Source organism: Ambystoma mexicanum, chromosome 8 (assembly GCF_040938575.1).
Source record: "Ambystoma mexicanum isolate Mex_15411 chromosome 8, UKY_AmexF1_1, whole genome shotgun sequence".
NCBI lineage: Eukaryota > Metazoa > Chordata > Amphibia > Caudata > Ambystomatidae > Ambystoma > Ambystoma mexicanum.
This window is the reverse complement of record NC_090929.1, coordinates 309,196,341-309,216,244: the sequence shown is the minus strand read 5'-3', so window position 1 is coordinate 309,216,244 and position 19,904 is coordinate 309,196,341. Positions and strand designations below refer to the sequence as shown.

The window sequence follows — 19,904 nt, the reverse complement described above, 5'->3', positions numbered from 1 at the left end:
ATCGCTATCGGGAGCCTTGCACTTGGATTTTCAGAGGAAGATATTATTGCAATAATCAGTTGCAATAAGAACGCTCGAGTGTCTGGACCGATGGTCTTTCTAACGTGGTTCTTAAGCTGAACCCAACTTTATGGGCCTGGGGTTTGAAAATTGTTTTTGAGGGAATCATAGTGTCACACCAATTGCTAAAATGATGGTCTGACTCAATCCTGGTCCCTATTCATAAAAAGGGCCCGCGCTCTAGTCCAAGTAATTATAGGCCTATTGCCTTACTGGATATCCCTTCAAAGACCTTTGCCTTCTAATTCTGAGAGACCGGTCCTCTTAGGCTAAAAGTGTGGGTGGGTTGGACAAGCTTCAGACGGGCTCCGAAAGGAGAACAGCACACATGCAAATGCTTTCCCTCTGGGACTATTAAAAAAGGAAAACTGGGAGAGGTCAAGATAGATAGATAGATTGGATAGTGTTGATAGACATTGTTTGTTGAACAAATGGCATGGGGCTGCAAAGTCTTGAGGAGTTTCTGGAACTTAAGGAGATCCGGCTCAAGATGGAGAGAGGCAGGGAGGCTGTTCCAGAGGGATGCACCTGCCATGGATAAAGCTTTCCCCCCAAGTCTCTGCTTGGAGAAGCAGCTCACCCGCAGAGAGTTGGAGGACGACGAGCAGAGGACTCAGGAAGGAGAGTATTTAGGAAGAGAGTGTTGCAGATAGAGTGGGCCCAGGTCCGAGAAAGCCTTGTGGACAATGCACAGGGTCTTGAACTTGATGCTTGCAGCCACAGAGAGCCAGTGAAGGGATTTCAGCACCGGAGAGGTGCAGTCCCTGGGATTGAGGACAAGGATCTGTTCTGGATGAGTTGGAGAGGACGGAGGGTAGAAGAGGGAAGGTTGAGAAAGAGTCTGTTGCAGTAGCTGAGCCGAGAGTGGACCAGGGCTCTGGAGATGGTGAGCCTCAGGGAAAGTGAGAAAAAGGTAGAATGATTGGCATTACCATTATTTCAATCATTTACTACAACAATATGACTTTTTATCAACTGAAATGGTGTGGCAACTTATTATGTTATCCTATGGTCGCATTCAATTGATGGTTGTCATTGCATTTTAACTTTGTAAAGATCATTTTATCTTCTGTATTGGAATTGATATGAATTCAAGATTTTGTTTTTATTGGATTTGGAAAGTAATGAATTAAGAAGTAATATTGATATGCTTTATATTTTGATGTTCTTGTATGTATGTGTGTACTTGTTAAAGGTTATTTCAACCATAAAACAATAATAATAAAATAAAATAGGGGTCATTCAATGCATGATCAGAATATGACAGACTCTTAGCACACACTCCTATGACACATGCTCCAACCACACACACACTCTTACGACAAACACTCTTATGACATACACACTTACAACTCACCCTCTTATGACACACACTCCTACAAAATGCACTCCTACAACACACACTCCTATGACTCATGCAGCTACTACACGTGTTCCTACTACACACATGGCACATGCTCCTAAGACATACATTCTTATCAAATGTGCTCCTCCAACAAATGCTCCTTTGACACACACTTATGCAACACATACTTCTACCACACAGGCACCTACAACATTCGCAGCAATCATGTACGCAGCACATAAGAGTATTACAATTTGTATGTTACAGAATTAACATCTCCTGAAAACTCCTATCAAAGGCAATTCAGAGCTAAATTTGATGCCAGTTTGAAGGAAATCAGATACATTTACACTTTTCATGCAAATTGTACCAACAGGTGTATGGGTTTCACAGTTCATACAGTACCCAGTTTACACATGAACACTCACATAAGTCAGGGAATATTCTGATATTTATTAAAGTTGACTGTCATATGAGCTTTCATCCACATGAGTAGAATGGAGGTACATTTTATATTAAAACTGTATATTAAAACCCTATATGTACATGTGTGGGATTAACATTTTGTATATGAACACTAATAACACAAACTCTTACTATGAACACTCCTGCAGCATGTGATTATATAACACACACTCGCCCCTATGACATGTGCTCCAATGACACATGCTCCTATGCAACACTCTGCTATGAAACAATCTTAGAAAGCATACTGCTATGACTCACGCACCTACAACAGGCACCTCTATGACTCACTCTTGTGACACACTGTTATGAAACATGAACTTATGACACATGCACCTACAACATGTGCACCTACAACATGTGGACAAACAACATGTGGATGTGCAACATGTGGACATACGAGATGCACGCCTGTGGCACATGCTCCCATAACACATGATCTGATAACACATACTCTTATGACACAGCCTTTTATGACACACGTTCCTAGACCACATGCTCCTACAACACATGTTCCTACACGACATGCTCCTACGACACACACAACACACAATTTAATGACACACACTCTTACAACACATAAACTTACAACACACACACTTACCACACCGAAAGGTACACCACTTGCCATTATGCAACATGCTCTTATGCCACACACACAATTATACAACATCCTCTTACAACACATGCTAGTATTACAACAAACACTCACAATCAAAAATCATGTGAATGTAAAAGAAAGCTTCAATTATTTGAAAAAAAATCTACAAAAGAGTTATGGTTGAACCGACAAAAACTTCAAGTCTACGAACATCAGAAGTAATAATGTTAAGGTACCAACATAATAAACTTTATTAATACATGTACAACTATATTGTATACTGGAATGGCACTACATTATGCAAATCTATTCATGGCACAACCAGAAAATGATATCCTTTCCACTTATGACTGCAGATCACATAGATATTTGCACTACATTGATGATATACTCCTTATTTGGACCTCTGGGGAACAGGACCTCATAAGTTTCCATATATGATTTAATGAATTCCACACAACCATCAATCTCAAACTCAACTACTCTCCTGAAAATATACATTTACTTGACACGAAAAAAAGATGACCTGCTACAGATCACTGTGTATCGCAAACTAAAAGACACTGTCCAGCTATTTGAAGATTTACCACGTCCACCCAGTGCATACAAACCATGCCACAATATTCAGCCAGGCTTTAAGGTAAAACCGAATATGCTCAGACATAAGGAACCAGGATAAAAACATACATGCTATGAGCTAAGACTTCATGAAGCATGGATACAATTGCAGAATGGTGGACAGCTAAATCGACAGGGCAACGATTCTACCCCACAGTAGCTTCATGGAATACAGAGCACACAGGCGACAAATCAAGTGCCACTTTTCTTTACGTACAATGCAGAGTTGGAGTCCCTCCACAAGGAACAGCAACCCATTCTGCAACAGGATGAATGACTGTGTGAGGTTTTCCAGCTGAAATGCCTCTCATTTCTTTCAGACACCCAACCAAAGAAGCAAGTTACATCCACATCAGCAGAAAATGGAACCATGCAATGCAAGAACAAAATATGTCTGACCTGTCAACATATATCTTTTCCGATACAATCACAATACTACACATGGGGCAGAATTACACAATTACAAGATGTGAATCCAGAAATGCTGTGTATCTGCTTATGTGTTTGAAATTCCCAGAGGGTGGGAGGACTAGGGCACTACTTTGTTGGGGAAACTGGCCATCAATATGTAAGTGGATGAATCAACAAAGGCAAAGTGTCAGACGGTGGAGTAAGGATATGCCCATCAGTGAGCACTTTCTGCTGAAAGGTAGCCTTAGGACAGAAAATCCACTGAAAACATATGTATACCTTGCAGCTTCATGAGTCACTATCCCAAATAGTAAGTTTCCACTATTTGCACCCAAAGATATCCAGAGGTCATCACAGATAGACTTGTTATTTCCTATAATATTTTCTATGTCTCTTCACTGACACATTCCCAGCCCCACCTGCCTCTCTTAGGCAATGGTCCGTTGCTGGACTGACTCCTACCCAAACCCTCACAGTGCTTCAATATCCCTGCCTGTAATTCGCATGCCTAAATGAACTAAAACATGGCCATTTTGGACATTCACTCCCAAAACCGCAATAAAAGTGTACGTTTCTGTGAGCTCAGCTAGGAGGCAGACATGAATTCTGCAATGGTTGTGAGATTCAGATGAGCTTATTATGGAGGACAGTTGGTGTATTGTTCAATCAAGGAAACGCCAAGAAAGGAGTAAAAGTTGTGCAGGTGCAGTGATAAGGGGCACTGGGAACGAGCGTGGGGGAGACAAACTGGGTTTTTCCACTATTAACTGGATTTTTCTGCTCTATGCTCCCCATGCTTGCTGTCTGTCCTTCAGCCAGGGACGGTTGGCAAACTGAGGTGGGCGGGGATTTGCTGAAAGAAGAGGTATCCGGGTAGAAGACAGAATTGGAACCCCGGGTGATGAAGTCTAGCTGAGAGGGAGGACGCTCCGCTCTAGAACCTGTTAGTATGTGTGATCTCTCTGCCTACCTGCCTTGGGACTGGGCAGTGGTGTCGTGGCTGAGATGACGTGTTCTCCTGCAACTGCGCTAACGGTGATGCAGACTACTATAATTGTTCTTCTTTGTGTGCCTATGTCCATGTATAACCTATCATCTTTCATTTCATGTTTAGCTGTATACCTGTGAAGTGTGAATAAACGACCTGTAAAAACCCAATTATATTATAACTACGAGTCTAAGTGTATGTTATTGCCTCCCTAAATCCAAGAACTTTTGGTCTGTGTAATCTGGTCTCTAGGGTAATTACACATGACAGAAAAGCAAAACACTGCCCTACAAGTTTCCCAGAGGGCGGTGAATGATTCTGTTCCATTTTTCCATGTTAGACTGTCTGTTTTCCCCTCAGATGTCGAGAAGCACAAGCAATATGACATTATACTTTTCACGACAGCCTTCACAGGCGAAAGTCCCTAAACATGACTGATTGCCTCCTCCTGACTGGCTTAATAGAAGCTCAACACATTAATGACTGTACCACCACCAATCTCGCTAAAAGATAAGCCCAAGCAAAAGCTTGCTCTATTTCTGTCTGGTCAGCCTTTTAGAGTCAATGATAAAAGTGTGACCAACAGCCTGATTCAGTTTGTAAATACCATTGTCCAAGCCTAAACATTGATGGGCTTGGTTGAAACAGGCTCTTTGAGATCAACATGCAACTGGCTCTGCCTGAAATGTACCACCATCGGTAGGTTTGGACATGCCATGACTGACACTCCCCCAACCCTTTATGCCACTCAGAGAGCAGCCCTGCAGTGTTTCTTTCACTTGCCTGACTGCATATCGTTTATATAAATATATATATAAATATAGTTTATAGTGCCACATTTCAATCTTATGGACAGGAATGCATAGGGGGACCTTCTGAAATGTAAGGCTCTTTAGGAATGAAGATTACAAAAGCGTGCACTTACACTACTTTGTTAACCAAACTAAGGTACCATCATTACCCTCTATCTCAATTTCAGCTTGCTTGGCTTCTATGGGGAATCAGTGATATTTCCAGGGGGTGCCAGAGGGGCCTGATTCTACACCAAACATCACACAGAATTAATCTAGCTAAGGACTGGTGTGGACCTTATGGCTTCCACCAGCTATAAGGCGAGCAGTGGTCAGCGTTGATCCTGACTTTTATGAGCAACAGGATCCTAAAATGGGTTATGTTGCTGAATGCACCTAGCGGTGTGGCAGAAATTGATGGAATTCATTTGCATGAAGCTTGGTCCTTTGCCAATATGCTCTGCTTCACCTGGAGCGAGCTGAGGGGCTGTCTTCATGACCAGGTATTTCTTTGGGCAGATGGACTGCTCAATTCTGCTCTCAGTTGACAATGGTTGGCTTTTACATGCTAGTACCTATGGTTACTGACCAACAATGGTTTAGTACTCAGACGCAACTAAGGTTTCCATGAGACCAGTGACCTCCCCATTAGCCTAATGGGTCGTATGTGTCCTGTAATCAAGCAAGTGCAACATTATCTTCAAATAATACTTTCTGCCCTGAGTTCAACTAAACCATTTCATAATTTTAAAAAGTGTCTACTATAACATCCATTCATCAAAAACTTCTCAAGGTCTTTGGGTGGATTTCCCCTAAACCATCAAGGCCCAAGCAAACACCTTGTGCCCGAATATGTTAAATGAGGGAGATCTCAGATGTAGCTTGAATAACAAAAATCAAAATATCCTTCCACTCTGAAGGTGCAGTCACTTTAAATTTACTTTGTTAAGCAAGATCCCAGCAGCAGTGATAAACAACTTTCAGAGACAAATTATATTATAGGACTCATTTTAAATGAGCCGGAGAATTGTTCAAATAACCTAACCGTATCTCTATTTTGGCGGGCAGGGCCCTCTTTGCCAGATTCTAGTAATTTCTGTGTGGAGTGGGAATAGACACAGCAATCTGGATGTATCCCTCTTCTGTTGTCTGTTTCTGCTCCCTGCAGAAAATCCAAATGGACGTGCATGCAGGTGCTCACAAAGGAGATCAGTAATGATAGCCGCTCGCTATGAGAAACATCTCAGCAAGCATTACAAATGATTCCAAGAGACTCCTTCTGCTGTTTAGTAGGTGCCAAAACAGACTACAAAGTCCAGCAAAATAACCTCTTCAGAGGGATCAGAAAACTGATCCTGCAGAGTGGCATGCAGAGGACCTGCACAGAGCAGCAAAGCTCACACTGTGGAAATCCTGATGGGCTCCCCACTCTTTTCAGGGAATCAATTCCTGAGTGGGACAGACACAGGGAAAACCCAGGGAATACCTTTTTTCCGTGTATTTCACTGCATCCATCTCAATTGGAATGAAATGGTATCTCTTGAGTTATATTTTGCTAATATTGTACATTTCGTATTCAGTGTATTGTCTCACCCGACATTTTCATCACACACAGGCGAAAAAGGAGGTACCGGCTATCCAGGCGTGAGGGGTCCAACCGGTGCTACAGGTAAAGTATGAAAGGAATGAATGATATTATGTGTCGCTGAATGATGAAACATGCTTCAGACCACAGAGTCCCTGCTAGGTAATAAACTGGCCATGATTTGGCCTAGGAATCCTTCCTGAAGTGGAAAAACATGAGGGTGGTACAGGTTACAAGGCTTAGCTATCCGCTGCAAACCCTTTTTGCTAACTGGAGGGATAATAAAGCTAAAGACTAAGCCTCAAGGGAAGTCACTTCTTCATATGCACAAAGTCAATTAATATGGTCTAGTCTTGGCATAACTTCCTCGCTTAAATAATAGTTATTTTTTTCTTTTTTTGTTTGTTACCTTAGCCCAAGCCATCAGGGGCCTGTGAGACCATTCACCACCTGGCAACCGTTAGTAGTACCACCAACCACAGGTTCATTAAATAAAGAAAAAACTGCATTTAACAGCAGGAGAGTTGAGGCTGCAATTGAGTCCCAGATATGCAGTAAGGTACCTGACCTGGACAGCATGCCAATCAAAGTTTATAAGAACCAACCCAATGATCTGGGTGACATACTTAACATATACATTTAATGCTATTTCCAAATTGAAAAAAGGGTTCAGATGTTGGTTGTAGGCTCAAATTGCACCCACAAATACAAAAGAAGATAGCGAATGCCCTAATACACCACCCAATCTCTTTGCTGGATTCAGGTTTCTAGTTTCTTGTTTATTGCTCAGAGTAATATATGTATTGATGGTTACTGTTGTAACGAGGTCTGTGATTATGTCGAGTAAGGCCTTGTTGGTTTGGGGTGATTGGTAGATTAGGTGGAAGGTAGCTGTATGAGCATTGGTAAGTGGGAAGAGGAAGGGGAAGAGTTCCATGAATTTGGTTGAGGTGTGCTCTAGGAAGGAGTATGGCCATGACTTCCTGTGGAAAATAACGTCCCCTTTACCAGTCATCCCGATGCAGTCTTTGTGTTGGATGCTGAAGCCTGTTGGTGAGGACCACAAGGATTTGTGTGGTGTTGGGGCTGAGACATGGCTCTGTGATGAAGAGTGTGTCTAGATTGTTAGTGGTGGTGAGATCTCGGGAGGATAGATCAGGGGCAACGCGCTCGCCTTGGGAGCAAGACAAGGCAGAGCAACACAGGTTCGATACCCGGTCCGGGCTTAGAAACTTCTGGGTATTAATCGCGTTATAACCAGTTATAATTGAAAATCCGAAATGACTGCTGCATGTATAACTTCTGAATGAATGAATGTTGATGAGCATGAGTTTGCATGTTTAGTTTGAAGGTGCGTATGGATTATTGGTTTTGATGACTGGGGTGTGGAAGAAGTTCTGTGGGTTGGAAATGCATGTAACCTGGGTGTGAACGAGGTATTTGTATGTGTGGGTGAGAGCGAAAATCTGCTGGCTTACCTGGGATGTATGGGCCGGTTTATAGTGACATTTTCGAATGCATTTTTCTCGAATGAAAAATGTCGAGAAAATAAATGTCAAATTTGTTTTACATTTTTTTTTTTAATGGGGGGTTCACCCCTCAACCCCCCTGTTTTTTTATATTGAGCCTTTTTTTTACTAACTAAACCCTAAACAACATACAATATTCAACATTTTTTTTCGACATTTTCTTTCGAGAAAAATGCATTTGAAATTATTCATTCGAAATTTTAACTGGACACCGTATGGGCCATGGGTTCTGGCACTACCAGATCTGAGAAGAACCAAATATGAACACCCCTTTTCTCTTCATGCGCTTTGCTTCAGTTGCCCGGGCGAGAGACGTTCTGGGATTTAAGAGTTAAGAAGCATTTCCACGCTCTGGCTGTGCCTAGAATTACCTGCTGCTATCACCTGCTGCTTGATAGCTGTCTCCTCCGGCCTCTTCACCGCTGCTGACATGGGCACCTTTACCTTGCCCCACACCTCCTGAAGTGCTACAGCTGTTACGTAACTGTTCACGTTCATGTGACTGCATATCAGGAAGTGCTCCTAGGGCGTCCATAGCCCTGGCGTCCTATCAAAGGGCGCTGTTCTAATGGCATCTTCTCCCGTTTGACCCCGTTTGCGACTGTTAGCGGCCTACTATGCTATCCTAACATGTTGCATGTCATGGTACTGCATCCTTTCCGCAGCCCTTGTTGCCATTACCATTCCAACTGGTAATGCGCTCTTTTTGCGCATTCTCCTGTCTCTTACCTTATTACTTTGTCTCTACCATATTTTCCTTATAACTTCTCCGATCCCCTCCTGGTTTTCTCAGCAATCTTGGTATTTTCCCCTCGCCTACGAAATGTTGATAATCGTATTCCTATCTCTCTCGTCCTCCCCCACCCCCCTCTGAACCATTTCTCTCTTCTACCCAATTTCTTTTTTGGGCCACTAAACGCAGTATGCAACCAATATCATTCCATGCTCAACACCTTTTTTGGGCTTCACTTTAATTTCCTCTGCATCACAGAAACTTGCATTCTCTTATCATATTACACTACTACTGCCTCCCTCTTCTGTGCAACCAACCTTTCACACTTCCCGCCAGCCTCTGGTCGAGGCAGTGACCGTGTTCTTTTATGCCACTTCTCTTATATACTCCTGCTCTCTTTCCCTACCCCAGTTTTTCTCCTTTGAATACCACTTAATTTCCTTTTGAAAATCCCACTCTTTTATGTGTCTTATCATCTACCATGCCCCTGGGCCACTCAACTCCTGTGTGATGATCTTGACTCTCTCCTCTCTGCTCTTCCTCCTCGTTCTGTCCCCTTCATTCTCCTAGGAGATTTCACCTCCATCTTTCATTTGCTCATTTTCCTTTGCCTTTCCTCCCTTTACTGCACTCTTCTAATCTTTCTCTGCTTTCTTCTCCACCTTCAGATATCTCTGGTTCATATGGACCTTATCTTCTCCCCTATCCCTCTTTCCTCTGCTACTACCTCTCTTCCTCTTCCCTTTCCAGCTGTGTACCATTTAATTATTTCCTTCTCCTTTTTCCCTCTTCTCCCTGTCCCAACCCCTACGCTCCAATCATTGCCTCGCTTGTGCTTGGTTACCTGGTCAGGTTTCTGCTTGGTTCAATTCTTTATTGACAAACCGGACTCAGTCTCTTTCTCTTCCTCCTTTTTGTTCACTACCTGTCTCTCTTACCTGTGGGGTCCCCCGGTGTCGCAGCCTTATTTCCCACTTCGTTCAATATCTATCTACAACGGCTAGGCAAGCTCATCCACTACCACAGCCTCCTTTGCTAATCCTATGCTGATGATATACAAATCAATGTATGGCTTAATTCATCTCTGCCTGACACTGCATCTCAGTTTAGGAGTTGCTTGGAGGATGTTGGCCGTTGGATGAATTATAATGCTTAAGTTAAATGGGGACAAGATGGAGATCCTGGCTGTTGGCCCCAGTCTGTTTCTTCTCTTTGGTCTATGGCTTTCTGGCCTTCTATGCTTGGTGCTGTTACAGCTTCAATCCAGTAGTCAATTACCTAGGAGTGAACATTTCTGCATCTGTTTCCCATGATGCCCAGGTTTCTACCATATGTCAAGCTGGACACTATGCATTTTTTTTTAACTCTGTTTATTGATTTAATAGTATGTACGTATCAGCAATAAACAGGAACTTCAACAAAGGCACTTGACATATACCAGCAATTATATTTCATAGAACATTCTCTGCAAGCACATGGATATTCTATAAATGGGGGTGGGGGCATGACATAAGTGTTTGGGATCTATGAGTGCAAGGAATCATCTCCACCATCCCATTTCCCCCAGATCCTCTGGTACTTCCTAGGGCATCCTCTGGCTTTGTAAATCCATTGTTCCATGGACACGCATCTGTCCATCAAGTTAGACCATCGGTTTAAACACAGTTTTTCCACTGAACCCCATGTAGCAGCGATTTGTCTCTTCCGCACTCCCAGTGCCACAGCCAAGAACATCTTCTCACATTTAGTGAAGTCAATCTCTCCCCATATGCCCAGCAATACCAGTTTTGGATCTTGTTGAACTGGAGATCCCAAAGCCACGGAAATCTTGTCAATGCATCTCCCCCAGAAACTCTCAAGTACTCCACAGACCCACACCATGTGAAAGAAGGTGCCCTCTGCTCTCTTACATCTGAGACATTCCCCATTGTTTGCACCCCCAATGTACCATCGCTAATCGGGAGTAATACGATTGGTGTAGTATTCTGAGTTAGATCAGTCTTAGTCTTGGGCCGTATGAATTAAAAGTGTTGTGGAAAGTTCTCTACATTCCCCCCACACCCCAGCTACATGCCCTTGTGGTAGCTTTTTTGGTTATGAGCACAAATGATTATTGTAACTCCCTTTTTCTAGCCCTGCCAACTCGCTTAAGCCATGGTCTGCAAATTCTCCTGAACTCAGCTGTGAGAGTTGCAATAAAAACCCTTCTAACAGTGCATATATATCCTATCCTCCTCCAGCTGCATTTGCTCCAGATCTCTAAGAGAATTCAATTTAAATCTATGTGCTTAGTGCATCCTGCCTTTTACAGGTCGAGGGCAGAATATTTCCAATCTATACTCTATGCTTATATTCCCAGGTGCCAACTTCCCTCTCAAGACATCCTCCTGATACAAGTTCCTCAAGTGAGACTATCCCGGGTTGGCGGCCGTACCTTTTTGGTAGCAGCTGCCCAACTTTGAAACTATCTTCCTTTTCTCCTTTGTGCAATTGGAGAACATCTTTTGTTTCAGAATTTCTTTAAAAACTATTCTCTTTAGTTCTTAGTCATTTTCTTGTTGCTGAACTATTTGCTGGTCTGTAGCACCAAAATGCCCTTGGGCGTACGTTGTGCTTTACCCATAGCATATCATAACATAACCTTCTTTGCTCACATCACAATTTTGCTGTTTTCAATCATTCTACTTTCATCTCTGCATTATTTACTTTCCTTACTCCTCTTACACTTTCTCTAGAAGACGTTCTAGCTTCTCTGAACTCTAATCTTCAAAACACTCTTGACTCATCGTATCCCGTCAGGCCTTTTCACCCTTCATGCTGGCCCTCTAGCATTGACTCCTGGCTCTCACCCCCACTCCTTCCACTCTGCTCTTCTTTGTTTTGAGTGGAACGTAAATGGAAAAAGACCCCTCCCAACTAACTCTTCTGAACTCTCTTCTTTGGACTCCTATGACTCCTGGCTACTGTTGGCAAAAAAGACTCATTATTTGGATCTCATGCTTTCCTGCTCTCTTCATCCTCGTCATCTCTTCTGCCTCCTTCATCAAATACTTTACCCCAACCCAGCCCTACTTTCCTCTCTATCCCTGTCTGAATTTGCCATGTTCTTCTCAGAAAAAGTCTCTAAACTATGTTTCTCCCTCTCCGCCTACCACTCAATCTCGCTTTCTCCTGTGCAAACTAATTCATCCTTCTCCTTTTCCCTTCTTTCTGACTCTGACACTAAGCGGTTTCTCACTCGTGTACACCCTACTTTTTTCACCTTGGATCCTATTCTCTCTTTTCTTATTCCTAAAATCTACCCTCTGATCTACCCTTTGTTACTGCTGTTAACATTTCTTCTCTTTACTCTGCTACGTTTCCTTCCTCGTTTAAGAAGGCCATTATTAATCCCTATTCTAAAGAAACCTTCTCTCGATCCTACATCCCTTTCTACCTTTTGCCCTTTTTCTCTTCTTGCTTTCCTCTCTGAGTTACTTAAACGGATGGTCTAACCCAAGTTTCCTCCTACCTTGATTTTTACTCTCTACTTTCTCCTCTCTAATCTGGTTTTTGCCCCTTCTCACTCTACGTAAACAGCCTTGCTAAGTGTTTCCAACCCTCTTCTTTCTGCTCGCCATTCCAAACTTCCCTCCATTGTCATGTTTTTCATTCTGTTAGGTGCTTTCGACACTGTGGACCATCCTACCCTTCGTTATACACTTTCCTAGTTTAGGCTTTCCAGTTCTGTCCTACTCCGGTTTTTCTCTTTTCTCAGTGACCACTCCTGCTTGGTCTGGCAAAACAGCATGCTATCCTCTTCTTCATGGTGTCCCCCAATGCTCCATCCATGTTCCCCTGCTCTCTTCCATCTATTCTACCGCTCTATCCTCTCTCATTTCCCATTTTTGGTTATCCTCCCTCTTCTATGCCGATGATTCCCAAATCGTTGTTTTGTTTTCTTTGTTTTCTAGCTCTCTTCACCAAACATCTGAGCCTGCCTTCTTGCTGTCCACATTTGGATGAGCGCTCATTTCTTTTCTCTAAACACCCCCAAAACTGACATTCTTGTTTACCCATCTTTTTCTGACCCCCTCGCGCCCCGCTGTATCTCCTTCCCTCCTTCCTCTCTTTCTTTTGTTCACGCTGCTTGCAACTTGGGCGTTATTTTTAATCCTGCCTTTTCCTTCGTGTCTCACGTTTCGCTATTGCTAAATCAGGTCTCTTTCAACTCTTTAATATTCGCACAGCTCGGCCCTTTCTTACCTTTCATGTGACTAAGATTATTATATCTACTCTTGTGTTTTCTCGGCTTGACTACTGCTCCGCTCTGCTTATTGGTCTTCCTTCCTAAAGTCATGCTCCCCCACGCTATATTTTCAACTCTGCCATTCGCACCCTCTGTCTGCTCTCTCCTCGGTCTAACCTTCTCTCTGCTCTCTCTCTTGGCTTACTTTTGATAATTGGATACTGTTCTACTTTGTTACCCTTGCCTATAAATCCACCGATGGTCTTGCCGCATCTTATCTTTCGTCTCCACACTTCTTCTATGTGCCCCTTGGGCCCTCCATTCTGCTGATCAATTCTTACTCTCTTCTCCTAAAAACCCCTGTGTGCAATCTCGCTTCTGTTCCTTTTCCTTTCTGGAACCTAAACTTTGGAACGCTCTTCCCCTTGAGGCCTAATCTTTGCCTTCTTTATATCTCTTCTACACTCGTCTAAAGCTTTTCCTGCTTGGTTCGATCTTTAGCTCTGATTCCCAGCTCTTTTACTCCACACCTTGTCATTTTGTTTTTACTACATTTGGATGTGTACTACTTGTTGGCTTTGTGTGTCCAGCACTTTGGTGAAAGTGCTTTATAAATTAACAGATACAACTACAAATGAAAAAAAAACAGTTTGGCAAGCAAAAAGCGCATCAAAAGATTATCAGTAACGAGCAGGTGGGCATGGCAGATATCATGTGATCTAGGCCCACTTGCATTAGCTGCCCAAATGCCAATAAAAAGGCTGAGATACACCTTAAAATGGGAAAGAAAGAGACGAAATATTTCTTTCCAGGGTTACCCCACACTGTGGTGATGATCCCTCCTACCAAGTGAGGATACAATCTTTATGTTCAACCAAAGGAAGGGATACATAAATAACACAACATATAATACCCTATGATATCAGGTGTCTAAACACAAGCATAGGCTGTGTATAGTGTAATAGATAACACATGCAATTTTTCCTAAAATATCATTTTTTAATTCATTAACAAATTCAAGCACAAGTATCAAAAAGCACATAAAAAATACATATACACGACATGGCAATATACAATGATAAAAAGTTCATATTCCACCTCACACAATCAAGTTGACAAATACTTGAAATCACAAATACAGTAGCAACCCAATTTGTCTTGCTTTCTACTGTGTTGACATAGCCCAATTTATATAAGTTTCTGTCCTTATTGCTGTAAATAACGGGACATTCTTCAGGGGCAGAAATTTGACTTGTGCTGTTGGTAGATCTCTTTTCGTTCTTCTACACATCAGACTCCTATATCTAAGGGTACATACAAAAAAACAAAAACACATACACATTACTAAGTGGGCATCTTGGGTTTGATTAATGAACCTTCCAAACCATAATTACCAATAGGGAGGACAAGTATGTAATTAATAATATACTTGAACCGTGAACTTGTAGAGATAAATGTCTTCAAGTTCGTAAACAATTCCAATTCTTGTTCATCACCTTTCTAGTAGAATGGAAAGTACACTCTCATGGACCAGAACCTACAACCAATTGAAGAAACAACTACTCTCAATATTGTGCAATAATAAATATTCACCAGTTTATTAAACCCCGACACCACAACTATCAGTGGATATAGATTTTAACCTCACCCATGACAATGGAGAAGGGCTCTTCGTAATGGAGAAAGGTATTTTATCCTCTCTTGAATCATATGGCAACAAATCTTCAATGGTTCAATTCCATGGATACATGCCAGACTTTTGATTTCTACAGCCCCAAGGGTATGATAAAAACAAAAGGCTCAATAAGAACAACTTCTACCAGTACTGATATGCCTACATGTATTTCAGCTCACATCAGCCCCTTACCTTAGTTAATATTGTCTAAATGCTTTCAATCGAAACAATGGCCCGTACTTGTTCAGGTGCCGTATATCTTCAAAAAAAGCCCTTCCGCTTTATTCCAGGCAAAACCAAAACATCACTGCCATTTGAATACCTGTAGTTCAATACAGACTCCACATTAGCCCAAACATGCTAGATGAAGTAACCCAAATGTCAACACATCGCTGGATTTAGCCACTCATACCAGCCTTCCTCTTACCTCTAACTGGTGACACAAAGTGATTCAATACAGCGTCTGACCAAAACCTCTGTAACAGCGTAGCAGATCTGAAAATGCGTCCGTTTGATATTACAAATGCGCGGGTATGTGCAACGTGATGATGTCATCACGTTACTCATAGCGCGATGACAGCATGCGTCATTGCGCCCGTAATTGCAAACAGTATCACGGTACCAGAAATGCACAGAGAATACCCCAAATAGGATGCCAAAGTAAAACCCAGAAGTATAGTAATCTTTTCAGCAGCTTACAACATATTTTCAATTTCAATTATGCATCATAAATACAATGTATTCATGTCAATGTAAATAAAGCAGAATGACACCCCTTATATCTATTGTACACATACAGTATGAGCATAATGAAAGAAATAAGACAACCTATTTTGGTAAATAATGTAAGTTACAGATATTTCATAATCATTAAACTGCCCCATGATCATTTTTACATTCTTACAGGCAGAACAATTATAGAAAACTACATAGGAAATGACCAATCAGGAAGTGCAACACTCTGATTACCGTGCTCCATTCATATTGATCTTATTTGATATTATGCCACTCAATATTTTCATTCAACCCTGTCACGTGGCTATTTGTTAGAAAAATGAGTTTCTGCTCCAAGTTAATTAATTTTCTATTTATTTCTTCCTGTGTTCTCCCCTTAACCTTCTTCAAGAAACACTATTCAAATTCCAAAAAGAAATGACCCATCTGATCAAAATGTTTAACTAATGGGGCTTTGTCAGTATGGTTCTTAAGACAGCTTTTGTGTTCAATCATATGTGTCTTGCACTTCCTGTTGGTCTTACCTATGTATAACAAGGCACAGGGACATCTGATCATGTAAATTACATTTTCTGTTTGACAATATGTGTGTTCCTTTAAAACCCTTTCTGAATTCAAACCCAGATTTACAGAGGTCATTTTGTGTGTCAGAGGGCACATTACACAATCGCCGCAGGGGTGGTGTCCCACTACTCGAGGTAACCCCCAGAATGTACTTTGTGTGGCCTCAATATTGCCAATCTTCTGTATATCATTTTTCATTACTGAGTCACGGATGTTAGTGCTCTTTTTAAATGCCACCAGTGGAAGAGGAATGGTCATGGTCTTTTTCCAGTTCCTACAAATAATGGTCTTAACTTTGTAGGAGACATTACTGGAAGTATTGATGAACACCAGAGGAGTCTCGTGATTGTCTTTACTTTTCTTTTCAAAGAGGGCCTCACGATTATTATTAAAGGCACGCTTTGCAGACTGTTTGACAATTTTCGCAGGGTAACCTCTATCAATCAGTTTGTCCATTAATATATTAGCCCCCTCTTCATAGTCAAGTCTGGTGCTACTACTGCGTTTAAGATGCAAAAATTGCCTGAAGGGCAGGTTGTCACGAACATGCTTAGCATGATGGCTCTTATAGTGGAGAAGAGCATTTCTGTCAGTACCTTTCACAAAGGGTTTTACCCAGAGCTGATTATCTCTGTGATAAATTGTTAAGTCCAAATAGTTAACTTCAATTGAGCTCATAGATGCCGTGAATTTCAGATATCTGTTTTGATTGTTCAACCATGCCAGAAAAGTTTTTGCCTCATCGAATGACCCATGCCACACCACAAAGACGTCGTCGATATATCTCAACTATTGTATTATTAGGGGTCTAAATGGATTGACCCCAGAGTAAATCACTGTTTGTTCCACCATATCGAAGTACAAATTGGCTAAATTGGGAGCCATGGAAGCACCCATGGCCGTCCCTTCCACTTGTATGTAGAATTGCCCGAGAAATTGAAAAAAGTTGTTGACCAAAGCTGTTTCAGCACACCAAATAATAAAGGCATTGCTCACAGGATGGTTATCTTGTCGTTGTAATAATGTCTCTTCCACTACTTCCAAGGTCAGTCTTTGAGGAATATTAGTGTACAGCGATTGTATGTCTAGACAAATCAGAACGTCTTTGGTCGAATCGAAGGGCATCCCTTCAATTTTCACAATGGCATCCCTTGTATCTTGAACATAACTTTTCATTTTCATTACAATTGGGTGAAGATAAATGTCTACAAATTTTGACAAGGGTTCAAGGATGGAATTGACACCCGATACTATGGGTCTACCCGGAGGTTTCTCTTTATTTTTATGTAGTTTAGGTTGGATGTAGAAGATAGGGATTCTCACTGTTTCCCTAGTTAAATAATCTCCTTCCTGTTTACTAATTAACTGCAGGTCTACTGCTTTGTCAACTTTCTCCCTTATCATTTTGATAAGTCCAGGACTAGGATCTTGGTCAATTTTCCGATAGCTGTTGTTATCTGCTAGTAATCTGTGACATTCCTCAATGTAATCTTTTTTGTTTAAAATAACAATTTCCCCTCCTTTATCAGCCTGACGGATAACAATTTTGTCATTTCTACCCAGGTCACATAACATCGCAATTTCCTTCTGACTCAGATTAGAATTTTTAGGAATACCTTGAGTTTCCAGTTTTTCTATGTCACGTAAGACCTTTTTTTCAAAGACCACCGATTCAGGAGAATGCGTATGAGAAGGGGGACAAAAAGTAGATGGATTTCTTAAGCCACTAAAATTTGTATGTGCCCCTGAAGGTTGACCCTCAAAATATTCTTTTAAATGCACTTTCCGCATAAAAGCATTGAATTCCAATCGGAATTCAAAGGTATTGTGATATGTGGACACTACAAAATTGAGGCCTTTATTCAAGCATTGTTCTTCATCTTTGGATAGACTCACACTGGATAGGTTAACTACCAGCCCCTGTAACTTCTTGTCTGCATCCGGTCTGTTGTCCATTCTTGCTGACTGTTGCCCCTGCCTAAAAAAGGTGGGCGTCTCGACCCATTCCTTGCACCTTGATTTCCTCTTGAATTTCAACCTCTTTGCATTGAGGTGTTTGTATTTCTACCTCTATTACTGTCCGTATTGGTGTCTTCATTATCATTAGATGTTGCTCCTTCTTCACTCGAGCTGTATGAAGTGTTCATAAATCTCACTCTTCAATTAGGTCTCTGCCCTCCTGTAAGGGCTCCAAAGTTGTAATCCTTTGTAACATAAAGGAAGGCCTTATCATGCGAGAAATTTGCTGGATCCTTTTTGAGTCTCTTGACTCTTTCTGAACTAGATTCTACCTTGAATGTTTGCATTTCTTTCAAATGGGCTTCTAATTTAGTTTTAAAGATTTCAATATCAAAATTCTTTTTCATATCTTCTTCTAATGTATTAAGGTCCACCAAGATTTTTTTGCTGCTTTCCTGAGCTGTTTCAATGATCAATACCAGCCAATCTCTCCCACACTTGATGGCTATATAGCTCCACTTTAATTTGAAATCTGCATTATCTAAAAAGAGCCTGGGTTCATTATGAACTATCAGACCCTGAGGTAGTGCTTGGTTCTTCAAATATTCCAACATGATAATGGCATGTAACTCCGTTCGTACCAGTCTCTTGTGAGTCTGTGTGAGTTCATTCCATTTATCGTCCTTTCCCATGTCACAAAGTTCACTGTCTAGTCCTAACTCTGGTATGGAATTTAGAAGTTTTAAAATATAGTCTTCAGTGTAGGCCAGACTCTTATCTGCGGCTGTCGCCATGATGGTAATCTACCAACTGATATGACCAAAACTCCTCAAAAACAAAAAATGTTTTATAGGTATAGTCCTGAGTGTAAAAATCCTATCCACTCCACTACTCCGGTGGATCCCTACGAGACAAAAGTTGCCTCACAGACAAAATATTTCTTTCCAGGGTTACCCCACACTGTGGTGATGATCCCTCCTACCAATTAAGGATACAATCTTTATGTTCAACCAAAGGAAGGGATACATAAATAACACAACATATAATACCCTATGATATCAGGTGTCTAAACACAACAATTTAGCAAAATATAGGCTGCGGATAGTGTAATAGATAACACATGCAGTTTTTCCTAAAATATCATTTTTTAATTCATTAACAAATTCAAGCACAAGTATCAAAAAGCACATAAAAAATACATATACACGACATGGCAATATACAATGATAAAAAAGTTCATATTCCACCTCACACAATCAAGTTGACAAATACTTGAAATACCAAATACAGTAGCAACCCAATTTGTCTTGCTTTCTACTGTGTGGACATAGCCCAATTTATATAAGTTTCTGTCCCTATTGCTGTAAATAACGGGACATTCTTCATAATGACAAATCACCAAGGTGGATATCTATCCACGCACGTTTTCCACCTATCACTTTGCATGCGAATAGCTGGTTTGCCCAGTTAGCTTTCGATTAGGATACATCGAGGAATCAAAACATACAACTGAATGGAACTCGTCATGCATGCATAAGCATTTCTGTTCTGAGCAGTGCTAAGCAGGCGGGAGTCTGTAGCAACCCACGTGTGCGCTTCCCTGGATATAAGCAAGGC

The 19,904-nt window shown here is 41.4% G+C and overlaps 1 protein-coding gene across 1 annotated transcript in view; it reads left to right on the top strand.

Annotated features, from left to right (window-relative positions):
• LOC138471866 (ficolin-1-like) overlaps positions 1-19,904 on the top strand; it is a 396,029-nt gene that overhangs the window by 55,384 nt on the left and 320,741 nt on the right. Inside the window, exon 3 of the mRNA XM_069609725.1 lies at positions 6,895-6,948. Within this exon, the coding sequence (XP_069465826.1) occupies positions 6,895-6,948 (54 nt within the window). The remainder of the gene's footprint in view (positions 1-6,894; positions 6,949-19,904) is intronic.